This window comes from Gadus morhua, chromosome 8, assembly GCF_902167405.1.
Source record: "Gadus morhua chromosome 8, gadMor3.0, whole genome shotgun sequence".
In the NCBI taxonomy this organism is placed as follows: domain Eukaryota; kingdom Metazoa; phylum Chordata; class Actinopteri; order Gadiformes; family Gadidae; genus Gadus; species Gadus morhua.
Window position 1 is genome coordinate 12,461,451 of NC_044055.1, and position 17,637 is coordinate 12,479,087.

Sequence of the window (17,637 nt, forward strand, 5' to 3'; positions counted from 1 at the left end):
GTGCGCGCGCACACACACGTACGCACACCCACACACACATCGTGTATACGTGAATATATTTGGAGATTTGTGAATATTTGAATATATGTTTGTGCATATACATATAAATATGTATATGTGTGTGTGTGTGTGTGTGTGTGTGTGTGTGTGTGTGTGTGTGTGTGTGTGTGCAGGCGGTGTTGCGGATCCACCTCCTGGAGGCCCGGGACCTGGTGGGGAAAGATAAGTTCCTGGGGGGTCTGATCAAGGGGAAGTCGGACCCCTACTGCGTGGTCATGATGGGCAACAAGGAGTTCAAGAGCAAGGTGGTCCACGAGACAGTCCACCCAAAGTGGAACGAGGTCTACGAGGTAGGGGACCCAAACCCACAACCCCAGCACTGCTCACACACACCTGAAGGGACCCAAACCCACAACCCCAGCACTGCTCACACACACCTGAAGGGACCCGAACCCATAACCCCAGCACTGCTCACACACACCTGAGGGGACCTGAACCCACAACCCCAGCACTGCTCACAGACACCTGAAGGGACTTGAACCCATAACCCCAGCACTGCTCACACACACCTGAGGGGACCTGAACCCACAACCCCAGCACTGCTCACAGACACCTGAAGGGACTTGAACCCACAGCCCCAGCACTGCACACACACACACACACACACACACACACACACACACACACACACACACACACACACACACACACACACACACACACACACCTGAAGGGACTCAAACCTATGGAGGAAGTTGAACCCACAAACACACCTGAAGGGACTCAAACCCACACCCCAGCACCGCACCACACACACACATACCTAAAGGGATTGCTTACTCCTTTCATTCTTTACACACTTGACCCCAATGTCTTCAGGTGTGTCATTAGCCCCTCCTTCCACGTGTATTTAGCTTCTCCCCCTCCACCCAGGTGTATCCTTAACTCCTCCCCCTCCCTCCAAGTGTATCCTTAACTCCTCCCCATCCCTCCAGGTGTATCCTTAACTCCTCCCCCTCCCTCCAGGTGTAGCTTTAACTCCTCCCCCTCCCTCCAAGTGTATCCTTAACTCCTCCCCCTCCCTCCAAGTGTATCCTTAACTCCTCCCCATCCCTCCAGGTGTATCGTTAACTCCTCCCCCTCCCTCCAGGTGTAGCTTTAACTCCTCCCCTCCCTTCAGGTATATCGTTAACTACTCCGCCTCCCTCCAGGTGTTGGTGTATGATCACACCGTCAAGCAGCTGGAAATCGAAGTCTTCGACGAAGACACTGATAAAGATGACTTCCTGGGACGGTAACATCACTTCCTGTCTAACATCACTTCCTGTCTAACATCTGTCATGAGTCTAGCGAGAAAGTACATAGACAGATCATTAAGGAGCAGATAGGCGTTGGACAGTACAGAGACAGGTCATTAAGGAGTAGGTAGGGGTTAGACAGTACAGAGACAGGTCATTAAGGAGCAGGTGGGGTTAGACAGTACAGAGACAGGTCATTAAGGAGCAGGTAGGGGTTAGACAGTACTGAGACGGGTCATTGAGGAGCAGGTAGGGGTTAGACAGTACAAAGACAGGTCATCAAGGAGCAGGTAGGGGTTAGACAGTACAGAGGCAAGGCATTAAGGAGCAGGTAGGGGTTAGACAGTACAGAGACAGGTCATTAAGGAGCAGGTAGGGGTTAGACAGTACAGAGACAGGTCATTAAGGAGCAGGTAGGGGTTAGACAGTTCAGAGACAGGTCATTAAGAAGCAGGTAGGGGTTAGACAGTACAGAGACAGGTCATTAAGGAGCAGGTAGGGGTTAGACAGTACAGACACGTCATTAAAAAGCAGGTAGAGGTTTGACAGTACAGAGACAGGTCCTTAAGGAGCAGGTAGGGGTTAGACAGTACAGAGACAGGTCATTAAGGAGCAGGTAGGGGTTAGAAAGAACAGAGACAGGTCATTAAGGAGCAGGTAGGGGTTAGACAGTACAGAAACAGGTCATAAGAAGCAGGTAGGGGTTAGACAGTCCAGATACATTAAAGCTGCCTGCATCAAAGTTATTTGATGCAGTTATTTTCTCACTGTTTTCTCTCAACAGTGAGAAAAGTGGGATGCATTGATCGGTTCATTGTCTATTGATTATTGATCGTGTTTTGTCACATTTGTAGTTTGATGATCGACATGGCAGAGTTAGAGAAGGAGAAGAAAGTGGAAGAGGTAAGGTTGGTCCGGTCTGTCTGTCTGAATCTGTCTGTCTGTCTGTCCGTGGACCCTGGTTGTGACTGAGGTATTTTCCCACAATGCTTTGCGGCGCAGTGGTTTGATCTGGAGGAAGTGGCCACGGGGCAACTCCACCTGAAGCTGGAGTACCTGTCTCCTGGCTCCACCCCCGACCACCTGGACCAGGTACCCCACCTCATGGCTAGCACCACCTCCACCACCACCACCTCCACCACCATCACCACCTCCACCACAACAGCACCTCCATCACATCCAATATCACCACCACCACCTACACCACCCCCACCGCCATCCTCACTACCACCACCTCCGTCACCTCCACCCTTCCTCCCTCCACCCGCCTCCTATTCAATGTGTTTAGTGTTTATAGCGCGTGTGACCTCACCGTGACCCGTGTTGCTAGGCGCTGGCGGGCATCAAGGCGGCCCGCGGCCAGGCCAACGACGGCCCCTCCTCCGCCGTGCTGGTGGTGTTCCTGGACTCGGCACGCAACCTCCCGGTAAGACCCGGCTGGAACCGGTTCACCCTCAAACATCACTGTCAATGACATCACTTCCTGTTAGATTCCAGAAGTCCCGCCCCTGCTGAGTCTGGACCAATCACGCTGTTAATCAGTATAATCCATCGGATTGGAGAATTTTTATGGGATTATATTTTGATAGTGTGTCAAAATAACGTTTAGGTTTAACTATTAACTCTAGTTTATCTCTGCTAATTTGTCAAAGATAACTGCACGTTTATATTATATTATATTATATTTTTATACTATTGGTTCCTCAAAGGTTTAAGTTGACATATTGGCAGCGTGTCAAAGGTAAAGTTCAGAGTTACCAGGGTTCACATGCTAAGGGCTAGCTGAGCAGCCGTACCAGGGTTCTACTGCAGCCTTTCCCCAAAGACACCGAACGGGTCGGACGTCTAACGGGCCTCAGGAGGTGGAGCCAGTGGGGGCACACAGGATGGGGTTCAGCCAGCTGCTGTCGCCCATAGACTTCCTGTCGGCCACGACAAGAAGTAGCCTCATGGGAGCAAAAACAAGCTCATCATTGGTCTTATTGTAGCCCAAACTAGGTTGTTATTAGCGTCATGTTTGCCTGACAGCTTTTACTAGCCTAAATGTGCTATTTATTAAAATCATGTTAACCAGGCGCCAGCTTATTATTCTGATGTTAGCCCAAATTAGTTTGGTACAACATTAATGTTGGCATGCGATATTACCATCACGTTAGCAGTGCGCTAGCTCTCCCTCCTTCTGCTTCATTTCTGTCGTCTGTACACTCTGTCTTTACACTCTAGATATTAATCTATAAAATGAGAAGAGGAGATTCAAAGGTTTCTGGTCTTCTTCAGTCGTCTCTATTCAGCTTCCTTCCTCTCTCTGTTTTCCTCCTGCTCCTCCTGCTCCTCCTTCTCCTCCTGTGCCTCCTCACCTCCTGAAGAGCGTCTTTGAGGGGAACTTGGGCTCTGGGTTCTTGAAGGAGCGGCGTGACGCTGGTCTGGTCTTCTGTGAGAACACGTCCTCCCTGTATCGGACTCTGTTCGTGAGTCGCTCTCTCTGCTTTCTCTGCAACGGCCTGCGCTCGCTCCCCGCTCATCTGTCGGCTGGTTTCTGTGTGCATGTTTTGGTTGCATTTGCGCGTGATTGTGAGCTTGTTTTAGCGTGTGGTTGTGTGCTTGTTAGCTTCACTGCGGGCGGGCGGGGGGGGGCTTGTGGCTGGATGAGCATGGTGTGGCGTCCCCGACTCGTTCCGAACACACCGGCCGGACCTGAGGCTCACAGCGTCAGGTAGCCTCGCGTCTGACAGAGGTTAGATCATGGGTTGAAGTTTGATGTCGGCTAACGGCTAACAGCTTGAGTTTAGCGAACATGTTCATGATGGTTTGGCCCGGAACTGGTTTGTATAATTTCAACTCTGTTACTGAGGGGCCAGCGGTCCCTCAGTAACAGGACGAGAGGACGTTTGATTCAGGGACGAACCAACAGGATGTCAGCATCCAAACCTTCCCTTGGTGTTTTAGAAAAAACTTTTATACTTTATTTTTCTTAACGACTTTAAACTAACTTTCATTTTAGCCTAGAAAATATATAAATAAATGTACTCAAATATTGTTTCACTTCAATAATGAGTTATGGCTGGTGTGGCGCAATGCCATCTCAATCTAATTCCAATGTTGGGTGAGAACTGCGGCTACACCTGCCCCACCGTGGTCTGAAAAACACAACTGCCACTGGAGAACCGCTTGAATACCGATTTGTACCTAGCAACGAGCTGCTACCTGGCGATGAGTTGCTACCTAGCAACGAGCTGCTACCTGGCGATGAGTTGCTACCTAGCAACGAGCTGCTACCTAACGAAATGTTGCTAACTGGCGATTAGTTGCTACCATGCAACCGGTTGCTACCATGACAACCAGTTGCTACCATGCAACTGGTTGCTATCATGACAACCAGTTGCTGCCTTGGCAAGCGGTTGCTACCATGGCAACCTGTTGCTAGGTATCTGGTATCTTGTGTTGTTCCCAGCTGTCTGAATGTACTTTAAAGACGTAACTGCCTGTGATTGGAGGACCAATGAGATGGCAGAGCTTCCCAGCCCAGTGTCTAATCATGGTGGACTTCCTGTCTGTGTCCTCTGGGGTCGGAGGTATCTGTTTAACCCCCTAACCCCCCTGTCCCGTTCTCTGTGATTGTTGTTTATGTTGTTCCTCTTCCTCATCCTCCTCCTCATCCTCCTCCACGGTGCACACCCTCCCGTTCCCTATTAACCTGCCGTCTGTGTGTGCGTGTGTGTACGTGTGTGTGTGTGTGTGTGTGTGTGTGTATGTGTGTGTGTGTGTGCGTGTGCGTGTGTGTGTGTGCGTATGATCAAAGCGCAACCCGTTAGAGTTCAACCAGGAGGGGCTGAAGAGGGCCTCTGTCAGTAAAGCCATCAAGGTAACCATGACGACCACAACACAACACACAGACAGACAGACAGACAGACAGACAGACAGTGAGAGATAGACGAGCAGACAGGAGTGGAGACACAAGCAGGAAGAGACCGCGACAGAGAGACAAACAAGCATATAGGAGGATAAACAGGCAGAGAGGGAGACAGGTTGTGAGACAAGAAGACAGAGTCAAGAGACAGGGAGACTGGCAGGGAGGGAGACAGGTGGAGAAAAAGGAAGACAGAGAGACACGCAGAGACGGGTGTATAGAAAGAAAGACAGGCAGAGAGGGAGACAGGTGAAGAGACAGAGAGACAGGCGTACAGAAAGGTAGACAGGCAGGGAGGGAGACGGGCAGGTGTGTGCTTTGTTGATCATTAACCAAACCCACCAATCAAACCTAACCCTGTCTGTGGACTAAACTCTGTGTCGTGCTGTCATGTTTCTGAGGGACCGACCTCATCTCTGTCCTGCTGGGTTAAGGCTTCCATCTTCTGCCACCCTGAACATCATACATACATAATTACTCAACCTTTACCCACCGTAACCTAACAATTGGGGCATGTCGAAGATTCTTGAATGGGAAAATTGGGTCATTAAACAAGACAAATATATAAAATATATATCTACAGTTACAGTAGAAGTAACTGTTATGAATATGAACACATGTGAAGTTACTGTTAAGGATACTTGAACACATGTTAAATTACTGTTATGAATGATACATGAACACATGTTAAGTTACTGTTATGAATGATACATGAACACATGTTAAGTTACTGTTATGAATAATACCAGAACACATGTTAAGTTACTGTTATGTATAATACATGAACACATGTTAAGTTACTCTTATGAATGATGCCTGCAGACTCAAACGGTCTGTAGTAAAGTACCTGTCTAGCGGTATATCCTCTAGTAGAAAATGAAGGAAGAGTCCAATTTATAACAAGTTAACAACCATAACTGTATGATAATATTGATATTATTCAATAACATCATATTGATGTTATTATTGGCCAAGTATGAATAGGATCATGGTACGGTAATGTACACAACATGATAATTTAAAGGTAATGTTCATGCTTATTATGATCATCTAAAGGTCCTGTACATAACAATAAATTAAAGGTCATGTATATAATTAATTTGTGAGGATGATTTAAAGGATATGTACATCATTATTATTTAAAGGTAGGTATTATAAGTACATTTATATACATTATGATAACTGATAGGTAACTTACATAATTGTAGTAATGTACAGCTCTAATATTATAATGGTCATTGACACCCCACAATCCTAATGGTATCATCCTCTACACCCCTACCATGGTAATGGTAAGGCCCTGTACACCCCAACCATGGTAATAGTATTGTCATGTACACCCCTACCCTGGTAATAGTATGGTCATGTACACCCCATACCATGGTAAAGGTATATGTACACCCCTATCATGGTAATAGTATGGTCCTGTGATGTCCCCTACCATGGTAATAGTATGGTCCTGTACACCCCTACCATGGTAATGGTATGGCCCTGGACACCCCTACCATGGTAATGGTGTATGGTCCTGTGATGTTCCCTACCATGGTAATGGTATGGTCCTGTGACGTCCCCTGCTGGTGTTTGAAGCTGCTCTTGTCGTTAACAGTCGGGTAAGAAAGTGAGCAGTGACCCCAACCCTTTCATCCAGTTCAGAGTGGGACACAAATCCTTCGATAGCAAGGTGAGCCCCGCCCACACTCCCTATGCCACCCATCAGTTACGACTGCTTCTTAAAGGTGCAATAAGCAACATGTATAGTTTGTTAGCATGGTTCATACTGTACCTTTAATGTTAGAATGGTTCATACTGTGCCTTTAATGTTAGAAGGGTTCATACTGTACCTTTAATGTTAGAATGGTTCATACTGTGCCTTTAATGTTAGAATGGTTCATACTGTACCTTTTAATGTTAGAATGGTTATGTATGTAGCAGCATGTAGCATCAGTTATGTATGCAGCAGGATTCCTGAAACCAATCGAGATTATTCCTCGTTACTCTCTAAATAACATAATGCAAGTTTAGACTTTGTTTTACTGCTGAACCGTATAACATTGACATCTGACCCCTGACCTCTCGTGGCCCCAGATCCGATACAAGACCAACAGCCCAGTGTGGGAGGAGGCCTTCACCTTCCTCATCCACAACCCGCGGGCCCAGGAGCTGGAGGTGGAGGTACGGTTCTCCACCTGTTCTCTACGTGTTCTCCACCTGTTCTCTACATTTTCTCCACCGGTTCTCTACGTGTTCTCCACCTGTTCTCTACGTGTTCTCCACCTGTTCTCTACATGTTCTCCACTGGTTCTCCTGTTCTCCACCTGCTCTCCTGTTCTCCTGTACTCCAACTATTCTCCACCTGTTCTCCTCCTGTTTTCCACCTGTTCTCCACCTGTTCTCCTGTACTCCACCTGTACTCCACCTGTTCTCCTCCTGTTCTCCACCTGTTCTCCACCTGTTCTCCTGTTCTCCACCTGTTCTCCTGTACTCCAACTGTTCTCCACCTGTTCTCCACCTTTTCTCCTGTACTCCAACTGTTCTCCAACTGTTCTCCACCTGTTCTCCTGTACTCCAACTGTTCTCCACCTGTTCTCCAACTGTTCTCCATCTGCTCTCCATGCGTTCTTCATGAGCCCTCTTTGTACTCGTTCTCCAGGTGAAGGATGAGAAGCACAGCTGTACTCTGGGCATGCTGGTTCTGCCGCTGAGCCGGCTGCTGGCCGCCCCGGAGATGACCCTGAACGAGGCGTTCCCGCTCAAGAACTCGGGGCCCGGCTGCAGCGTCCGCATGAAGGCCGCGCTCCGGGTACGGCACCACCTCGTTGGGCCAAAGACCTCGTTAGGCCACAGACCTCGTTGGGCCACAGACCTCGTTAGGCCACAGGCCTCGTTGGGCCACAGACCTCGTTAGGCCACAGACCTCTTTAGGCCACAGACCTCGTTAGGCCACAGACCTCGTTAGGCCACAGACCTCTTTAGGCCACAGACCTCGTTAGGCCACAGACCTCGTTAGGCCAAAGACCCCATTAGGCCACACACCTCTTTTGGCCACAGAACTCGTTAGGCCACGGACCTCTTTAGGCCACAGACCTCGTTAGGCCACAGACCTCGTTAGGCCAAAGACCCCATTAGGCCACACACCTCTTTAGGCCACAGAACTCGTTAGGCCACGGACCTCTTTATGCCAAAGACCCCATTAGGCCACAGACCTCGTTAGGCCACGGACCACAGCTAACCCGGGTCCTCAGAGGTCCAGCTTCAGCCATGCCTCTTTAACACAATGTTCACTCAATCTCCACAGGGGCCTTGAAGGGAATGCAGGTTACGTTCCCAGCAGCTACCCTGTGATACCTTCCCTCTTTGCCCTGTTTCTCTCTCTCTTCACTCTCCCGTCTCTCTCTCCATTGTCTCTCTCTCCACTGTCTCTCTCTCTCTCTCTCTCTTTACTCTCCCGTCTCTCTCTCCACTGTCCTCTCTCTCTCCCAAGAGGAGAGTGGCGTCCTCAGAGTAGGTTATTCAGCTTCGGGGTGTTGACCACTCGCCTCCCGTCTCCTCCCCCCAGGTGCTCTCCCTGGACAGGACCGCCCCCTCCCCGGACGACTCCGCCCCCTCCTCGGTCCAGGGCGGGAAGGGCACCGCGAGCAGCCCCGGCATGAGCCCCGCCTCCCCCCAGCGGGGTGACCCCCCGCCGGGGGTCCTGGACGAGGTCCCGGGAGGACGAGGAGCAGGGAGAGGTCTGGGGGAGGCGGGCCGGAGCAGCTCTAACCTGGCCATCTCGGGCTCCCACCTGTACCTGGCCGGGGGGGCGGGGGGCAAGGAGCCCACCCCCAGCATCGCCTCGGACATTTCCAATCCCTACGCCGAGCAGGAGCTAAGGCAGAGGCTGCACCAGCTGCTACCCAAGTAGGTAGCACTTTGGGCATACACTTGTTTATATGTACATCTTTTAAGAGCCATCTAGTTCTTGGTAGGCATATGACTAAGCCAGCTGACGGACCTGCGTCGCAGTTCCAGATGCACTTCCATTAATCAATTCCATGAACTAGCCTTTGATAATGTTCTGGCCCGCCACCTACTGGCTGGAAAGAAAATTAGCCCGAGGCCAAACTTAGTTGCCGACCCCTGCTCTAGACCTTTGAAACGTGGTTCCTAGCAGCCTTTACACAATCTTCCTCTTCAACAGGGGAGTTTTAATGTAGCTCATCATTCAACGCTAATTTCCCTTTGATCTACCTGCCTCCCTCCCCCCCCCCCCTCTCCCCCCTTCCAGTGGGAGTGGTCCTCCTCCTCTCGGGGAGATCCAGCTGACAGTGCGACACAGCTCCCAGAGGAACAAGCTTGTGGTGGTAGTCCACTCCTGCAGGTATACCTGTCTGTCTGTCTGTCTGTCTGTCTGCCTGTTTGCCTGCCTGTCTGTCTGTCTGTCTGTCTGTCTGTCTGCCCATCTGTCTGCTTCATAACTTGGTTGTTGTTTCTTTAATGAGCGTGTAATGAAGATCATTAAAGCTGTCTCTGTGACATGTTCCTTGTGAATAAAGTTTAACTGGACTGTGATCATTTCTGTTACTGAGGCTGGTTCCATAGCAACATGGGTTCATTAGCAACAGGAGGACAATTCTGTTGCTCCTCCTGATAGTGGTCTCTCTCCTGTTGCTAAGGAACCTGATGGGGTCTCTCTCATGTTGCTAAGTAACCTGACTGTGTTCTTTCCTCCTGTTCAGTCCCTCCAGAAAAATGTGGCGTTTTTTTGTGATTGTTGCGGCCAAAAAGCCTTGATTATACAGCAAGTTTTCTTAAAAAATGCAATGAAATATGCGGCATATTTATGCAATTTTATGCGATGAAATCGCGGGAACTTGCAAAAATTGCAGGAACTTGCGAAAATTCTGCCCCGCCATGAGCCCCGCTGGGGGGAGGCGGGGCTCATGGCGGGGCTGCTCGCGGTGCCCTTCCCGCCCTGGACTGAGGAGGGGGCGGAGTCGTCCGGGGAGGGGGCGGTCCTGTCCAGGGAGAGCACCTGGGGGGAGGAGACGGGAGGGGAGGGGTCAACACCCCGAAGCTGAATAACCTACTCTGAGGACGCCACTCTACTCTATGACGTTCACGTCGCATAATTCCGTCACTTCATAACGTTCCCATGGCAACGGGGAAATGGCTGCTCGTGTGAAGTAAACGCAACATTTTTCAACTTTCTTCTAGGATATACAGTATCTGACTTTTTCGGAACGAAAATGCGGGGATTATGAAATCATGCAAGCCTCGCATATTTTGCGCGGAAATCGGCAATTTATGCAGTGAAAGTGCGGCATATTTGAAAAAATGCGCCCCCCGCATGAATATGCAGACTTTGGCTGATTATGCGTTGAATCATGCGATAGCATAATCGCGTTTTTCATCCTGTTGCTAAGGAACCTGACTGTGTTCTCTTCTCCTGTTGCTTAGGAACCTGAAAGTGTTCTCTCATCCTCTTGCTAAAGAACCTGATAGTGGTCTCCCTCCTGTTGCTAAGGAACCTGACTGTGTTCTCTCCTCCTGTTGCTTAGGAACCTGAAAGTGTTCCCTCATCCTGTTGCTAAAGAACCTGATAGTGGTCTCCCTCCTGTTGCTAAGGAACCTGATAGTGTTCTCTCCTCCTGTTGCTAAGGAACCTGGTATTGGTCTCTCTCCTGTTGCTAAGGAACCTGACTTTGTTCTCTTCTCCTGTTGCTAAGGAACCTGATAGCCTTCACGGACCACGGCTCAGACCCCTACGTCCGTCTGTACCTCCTGCCAGACAAGCGGCGGTCGGGGCGGAGGAAAACCCCGACCCAGAAGAAGAACCTGGCCCCGGTGTACGACCAGACGTGAGTCAGACCCCCGCCACGCACAGAGATACAGGGGCTGGAGATATAGGCGGTATGGATGGTATGGTATAGATATAGCTGGCAGAGCTATACTGTAGCTGGTATAGATATGGGTGGTATGGTATAGATATAGAGGGTATAGATATAGCTGGTATATAGGATGAACGTTGGCACAATCACAACTTGATTCATGATAAACTGATTGTAATTATACAGCTGGCCCCTCTCCCCTCTTTCTCCCCCTCTCCCCCCCAGGTTTGAGTTCAGTGTCTCCATGGTGGAGCTTCACAGGAGGACTCTGGACGTGGCGGTGAAGAACGGAGGCGGACTTCTCTCCAAACACAAGGGCCTTCTGGGAAAAGTAAGAGGAGCCACACACACACACGCACACACACAAACACACACCTCCTTTATTTCAACCCTGTTCTTCTCCTCCCTTCCTCCCATCTGTCACTCATGTTTTGTTTAAACCATCTATACTTTTAGATTAATTAAATTTCATTAAAATCAATTAACCTGTTCATCAAGATTAAACTAACCTATTAGTCTAGATGATGTTAACCTTTTAATATAGATTAAACCAGTTATTCCAGTTTATGTTAACCTTTTAAAAGTAGAAAACCCCAACCTGTTAATCCAGATGAAGTTGCCGTTGACCTAGAGGTGATGAATGATTGGTGTGTTCTCTCCAGGTTCTGGTGGATCTGACCTATGAGGACATCGCCAAGGGTTGGACCCAGTGGTACGTGAAGTTATATAAGCATACGTACAACATGTTATAGAAAGAAAAGAAAAGCCGTCGATTTTGATTCAAAGGACATTTTAGGGGGTCTGTCTCACAGCTTGGTTCTACTCCCTGTTTGTGGTCCAGGTATGATCTCAGCGAGGACGGACTGAGGAAGACACAACAACTGTGATCATCACAAGCATCATTCTCCCCCCTCCTCCTCCTCCTCTTCTGGAGCAGAGTCACTGACTTTTCCAACAAAGTTCATACTTTATTTTACTCTTGATTTGATAATTTGTTGTAAAAACACAGATAAGGGAACATTGATCTGATGATAAGATAAATATCATAGATAATAAATTATGTTTAAGGTATGAACGTGAAATAGGTAGAAAGGAAGCCTTTAAGGACTGTTGAAACAAAGTAATTCATACATTTACTGAGGGATCCCATCCAACTTGTAAATATGTACACTGATGACAGACAAAACAGAAAGTATATTCTCCCAAAGAAAGAGCTCTATTCTTATCCTATCTTTTCTTTCTCAAAATAGTAATTTGCTACTTTTACTTTTTTAATGGCAATTGCAAAAAATATATTCTGGCCTCCGCCCAGCTCAACCAAAGAGAAGCGCGGTTCATCTTTAGGGCTAAGCAGCTGCAAAGAAATCCAAACGCAACCATCTAGTTAGGCCAACAAGCTAGTTAGCAAGCACCAACTCGGCTAACTAATTAGCTAAAACACCAACTGACATAGTAGTTAGCTAACAAGCACCGACTCACATAACAAGTTCGCTAACGAGGATAATGACCTCGCAGTGGTTCTTCTGGATCCTAATTTGGGGCCTCATTCCAGTGTGTTAACTGACCAGGTATTATCAACATATGGGTATATATTCAATACATAACACCCAAAGCTACACTGACTTGCTGAGCAAGACAAGGTTTTGGATCACCCCCGGAGTTACTGTTTTCTTATATTTTTAATTGTTTGATTGTTTGGTCTAAAATATTAATGTGTTGCTTGGGGTATCTCACTGCTCACCACAAAGTAAAAGCATTAAGCGTTCTTTAAGATCCAAAATGTTCCCCAGATGTTTGTTAGCGGTGCCTCGGTCCAGCCAATGATAAACTCTCGCTCAAGTGTTAACCTGTAGCCAACTTGTAGGGCAACACTATAGTGGCTCAGAGGCTTTGTGATGGCGTGACAGCGTGGCGTGGCTACATGAACACGAGGATGAGGACAGTAAGGGAATGCGGAGGTTAAGTGTTTCTCGGCCAAATCTGTACAACAGTTTCTGTTCTCTCTGTGTGATGTTTTTTAATACGATCACATTTCAGCCAAACGAAAACCTTGTAAAAATTATTGTAAAAAAAGTTTCATCTTAATCCCCTTGTTTCAATGTCTGAAGATCATTCATCTTTTATGTTTTGAGTTTCCATCTTATGTTCCTAGCTTGCCGTCCGCTCAGCTACGCTAGCAGGGAGCTAGTGTAGCCACTTACAAATGCTATGCTAGAACAGTGAGAAACAGTGCTGTGTTCAGATTTTCAGATGTCAGTGTTGTTCCAAATCGAATACTCCGTGGTGCACTAACCGGAATTTACGATCGCAACTGCCATCGCGGCTCCTCCCCCACAATAAACATCCCGCTTTGAACGGTAAACGGTTACGCCTAGCAGCTATAAAAGCTATAAAATGACACCATTAATGCAGGCTATATAGAAAATGCACCAACGTTGCCTCAGCCTGGCTCCGCCTCTTCCGCTACATAGCTAAGATGGCTGCCGTTGAGTACGAAAAGTGTGCATCGATCCACACCCAGCGGTTTGACCGTTTTGAGTACACTACCCGGGTTCTTTCAGTACACTTTTGGCTCTTAATTGGTACGCCCTACATACTCAAACTAAGTATAGTAAGTACAGATAGTATGGATATTGGAATACAGCTGAGTTCTGCCATCACAGCCTTTGTTGTTCGTCACCTGTTGGTGAACGTCTGAATGCTGCCGTGAGAGGGTTAGCTCGATGGTTAGCACCAAGACGAGGGTTAGCTCAGAGAGGGGGGCCTGCCCGTAATTCCGACACCTCCTTGTTCCGACGTCTCAATGGTCCGAAATATTTCCCATTAGATCGACATGCCACTATGCCGACGGTTCAATGTTCCGAAAACGGAACCCATTGGTCCGAAGGTCCGTTTGTCCAACATTTCAAAAAGGAGGCGCATCAGGCCGACGGTTCAATATGCCGAATAGGCCTACATATATAGAGTTTTATACTTCTCTCTCTCTCTCTCTCTCTCTCTCTCTCTCTCTCTCTCTCTCTCTCTCTCTCTCTCTTTGGTGAAGTGCACTGCTGGAACTTAGCCTATCGTCTTTTATTTTTGGTTTCATAATCACACATGTGGAATTGCGCCTTGGCCTGTTCGGCGTATTGAACCGTCGGCCTAATGCGCCTCCTTTTTGAAAAGTCGGACAAACGGACCTTCGGACCAATGGGTTCCGTTTTCGGAACATTGAACCGTCGGCATAGTGGTATGTCGATCTAACGGGAAATATTTCGGACCATTGAGACGTCGGAACAATGAGGCGTCGGAATTACGGCATGGCACCCAGAGAGGAGGGTTAGCTTGAGCCTCGAGGGTTAGCTCAGAGACGAGAGTTAACTCTGACACTCTGAAGGGTTAGCCGGGGCTTAGCTCGAGGGTTAGCTATGAACAAAAGGTTTAGCTCAGAGATGAGGGTTAGCTCAGAGACGAGGGTCAGCTCGAGGGTTAGCTCAGAGATGAGGGTTAGCTCTGAGACGATGGTCAGCTCGAGGGTTAGCTCAGAGATGAGGGTTAGCTCTGAGACGAGGGTTAGCCGGGGGTTCAGTCTCAACCATGACAATGTTTTATGATTGTTAGCTGCTAGACACCAGACACGTTGCGCAAAACGCAACGTGTCTTGGGTCGCCTGCTAACGCACAAACCCAGCGACCCTCTCGCTGAGCAAGGCCCAGCGCCCGTGATACTGGGAGCTCTGGGCCTGTTCCTGATCGTCACCTCGGGATGGTGGGCACGGTGGAGCGCGGTCTCCCCGGGTTACGGCTGCTCCCCCCGTGATGTCATGAGGAAGCGTCGGCTGCAGGGGGGGGGGGTTTGGCCCGGGCAGCAGAGGGTCAAGGCCGGGTCCTCAGGTCACGCCCCCACCGCAAGGCCGGGGGGGGGGGTCCACAGGTCAACGTCACGCTGTGGGGGTTCATCACGTGTCACTAGGACCTGTGCAACATGCTGTTATTATGACTGTTATTAATGTTAGTGCTGTCTTCGTCATTATACAATCTGATCATCCCAAGGTTCTGTGTGTCTGTGTGTGTCTGTCTGTCTGTCTGTGTCTGTGTCTGTGTGTGTGTGTTCTGAACCTGTTCCTGACGGTGTGTGTTTCAGTGACCTTGTGCCTTAGAGTTCCTGGTGAGATTAATCAAACTGCTCCTCTTGTGTAGTCCCTTGTTTAAAGAGCTTTTGCTGGACAGGAAGCAGCAGACCACTGGCTGACATTTTATGCGTTCAAAATAAAAGTCCCAAGACCAAAACGCACAAACAACCACACTCTGGGTGTTACTGTTCATGGTTTGTGTCTTATCAATTATCATTCATTCATCATCATTTCTCAGATCAGAATTGAAATTTTCAAAACTACCAGTTCAATCTTCACATCATTGCGTCACTTGTGCACATCAAAAAGCAGTTTCTCCTTTCTTTGAACAAGTTGCAAATGCTTTGGTACATTCATGCAAATGATTATGTACAGTTCTCTGTTCTTTCCTACATTATCAATTGCTTATGTCATGTTGATCAAATTGTATTGTAATGGGTCTCTATTGAATAGTCTCACCCCCACCACATTTAGGCATTTGTTCATTGCATAAGTCTTTTCATGCAAAATGGTTGAACAAGTTGTCATAATGTGTCAAGCATATTTCTGTACATTTCCATTAGACTTTTTTTCTAAATCTTTCCTGAATTGGTAAATTGCTACCAGGTGAATCTTGACTTTCTCTAAAGAAGGGAAATGTGTGAAGTGTTTGATCAACCAACGATCAACCAGTTTACTGAAATACCTCAAAGATGCATCTCATGAACCATGAACTGGCAAGTATATGTATAGCTGGAGCACAACACAAAGTTACATTGTCTGACAATGGAAGGGAAAGGAATTGGACGGGGTCAACAGCCAGAGAGAAGAAGAGGAAGAGGAGTGAGGCTGCGGGAGAATGAGAATTTGTGGCCTAACAGACAGGAACGTCAGGAGGTGTAGGAAGACTGCACTGTAATTCCTACAGGAATGCATGTACAGTTTAGCCTAAGGAGATTGTCCTATGTTTACATTTCTAGCAATGACATTGTCTGTCAACAAATTACAGTACAAACAGTCAAAGCGTAAATGTGAATCTTGTCCAGTCTCTTGCAATCAATCTCCCACACACACTAAGGTGTAACTTACAATTTACAATAATTGTCTTCAAAACTTTAGCCACAGTATAGGCCTACATCAGAACATCCCTCCAGAGTACACTGTTATGTGTTGACAACCGGACTAAGCAATTTGACTGTTTAATCCGTGCACAATGACGCAAGGACTTGTCATTCTGATGGCACTGACCTGTTCATTGACACTGACATTTCCTTTTGAGAGATGAACTAAGGATTTTGTAGCCAGGCTAACGCCAGACCTCATCTCAATCTGCATTGAGAAGAGGTCTGGGAACCACACATTAGTTTTCTCGTATTTGAGGTGGGGTTTACGATTGCCCGGAGCCGTTTATTGGAGTCGTATCAATTATACCAGATGATGTATGTAGAGCGACAGAAATTCGATGAGGAAGAAGACGATGGGTGTGTCGCATAGACATCGTCATCATCTTGCCGTCCCTCCCCGTTCTGTGATTGGTTCCCTATCTCAGGCGAAAATCGGATCCATGGAATCAGGCTGCCTCGCAGCGCGAAATGAAATCCTGCAGAAGGCAGCATGGGTATAGCCAGGCTAAGGGTATAGCCCAAACCTTCAGGGTGACGCCCCCAGGCCAAAGGTCAAACCTTCAAGGCCACGCCCCCAGCCCCCAAACATTCAGGGCCACGCCCCCAGCCCTCAACCCTTCAGGGCCACACCTCCAGCCCTTCAGGGCCACGACCCCAGACCCCAAACCTTCAGGGCCAAGCCCACAGGTCAAACCCTCAGGGCCACGCCCCCATCTCACAGGTCAAACCTTCAGGGCCACGCCCCCAGCCAGAACAACCAGACTTAAAAGCAGTTTTTATCCAAAGGCCATCAGGCTGCTGAATTACTCTCTCAAACACTGATGACACCCTGTATTTGCACTATATTCATTCAATACTGTGAACTGGATTTATATTCAACTGTGAGCTTCATTTGCACTATGTACTTATCTACTAGTAATATTCAATATCCAATGTATATATTCAAAAACTTCTATATTTCAATGTCTTTCAGGGCCTTCTGCTGTATGCGAACATTGAACATGCTAAACAGCACCTTATATTTAACTGTTTTTGTTTAACTAAATTCTGCTCTTTGTACAGATATTTTTAGTAGTTTAGTTTATTTATCTACTTTTTTTTTGTTTGAAGGGAACTTGCAAATTAAGAATTTCATTGCCCAGTGCAAACTATGTTTCCATTGTGTATATGACAATTAACGATCTTGCATCTTGTATCCCAGCCATCAAACCTTCAGGGCCACGCCCCCAGCCCCCAAACCTTCAGGGCCACGCCCCCAGCCCCCAAACCTTCAGGGCCACGCCCCCAGCCCCCAAACCTTCAGGGCCACGCCCCCAGACCCCAAACCTTCAGGGCCACGCCCCCAGACCCC

General features: G+C 48.0%; 1 protein-coding gene across 6 annotated transcripts in view; it reads left to right on the forward strand.

Moving 5' to 3' along the window:
* Positions 1-13,157, forward strand: part of esyt2a (extended synaptotagmin-like protein 2a) — a 31,726-nt gene extending 18,569 nt beyond the window's left edge. For 2 of the 6 annotated variants that reach the window (XM_030363540.1, XM_030363534.1), the window contains exons 10-25: positions 174-350; positions 1,212-1,294; positions 2,153-2,201; positions 2,301-2,390; positions 2,629-2,724; positions 3,665-3,766; positions 5,098-5,160; positions 6,812-6,886; positions 7,291-7,377; positions 7,856-8,005; positions 8,762-9,102; positions 9,470-9,562; positions 10,911-11,042; positions 11,298-11,403; positions 11,735-11,784; positions 11,914-13,157. In XM_030363540.1, the coding sequence (XP_030219400.1) occupies positions 174-350; positions 1,212-1,294; positions 2,153-2,201; positions 2,301-2,390; positions 2,629-2,724; positions 3,665-3,766; positions 5,098-5,160; positions 6,812-6,886; positions 7,291-7,377; positions 7,856-8,005; positions 8,762-9,102; positions 9,470-9,562; positions 10,911-11,042; positions 11,298-11,403; positions 11,735-11,784; positions 11,914-11,959 (1,740 nt within the window). In that variant the 3' untranslated portion in view covers positions 11,960-13,157. Of the gene's footprint in view, positions 1-173; positions 351-1,211; positions 1,295-2,152; positions 2,202-2,300; positions 2,391-2,628; positions 2,725-3,664; positions 3,767-5,097; positions 5,161-6,811; positions 6,887-7,290; positions 7,378-7,855; positions 8,006-8,761; positions 9,103-9,469; positions 9,563-9,857; positions 9,904-10,910; positions 11,043-11,297; positions 11,404-11,734; positions 11,785-11,913 lie in introns of those variants that run through there. The other 4 variants (XM_030363536.1, XM_030363537.1, XM_030363538.1 and 1 more) reach the window with 4 other exon arrangements.
* Positions 13,158-17,637: the final 4,480 nt, after the last annotated feature.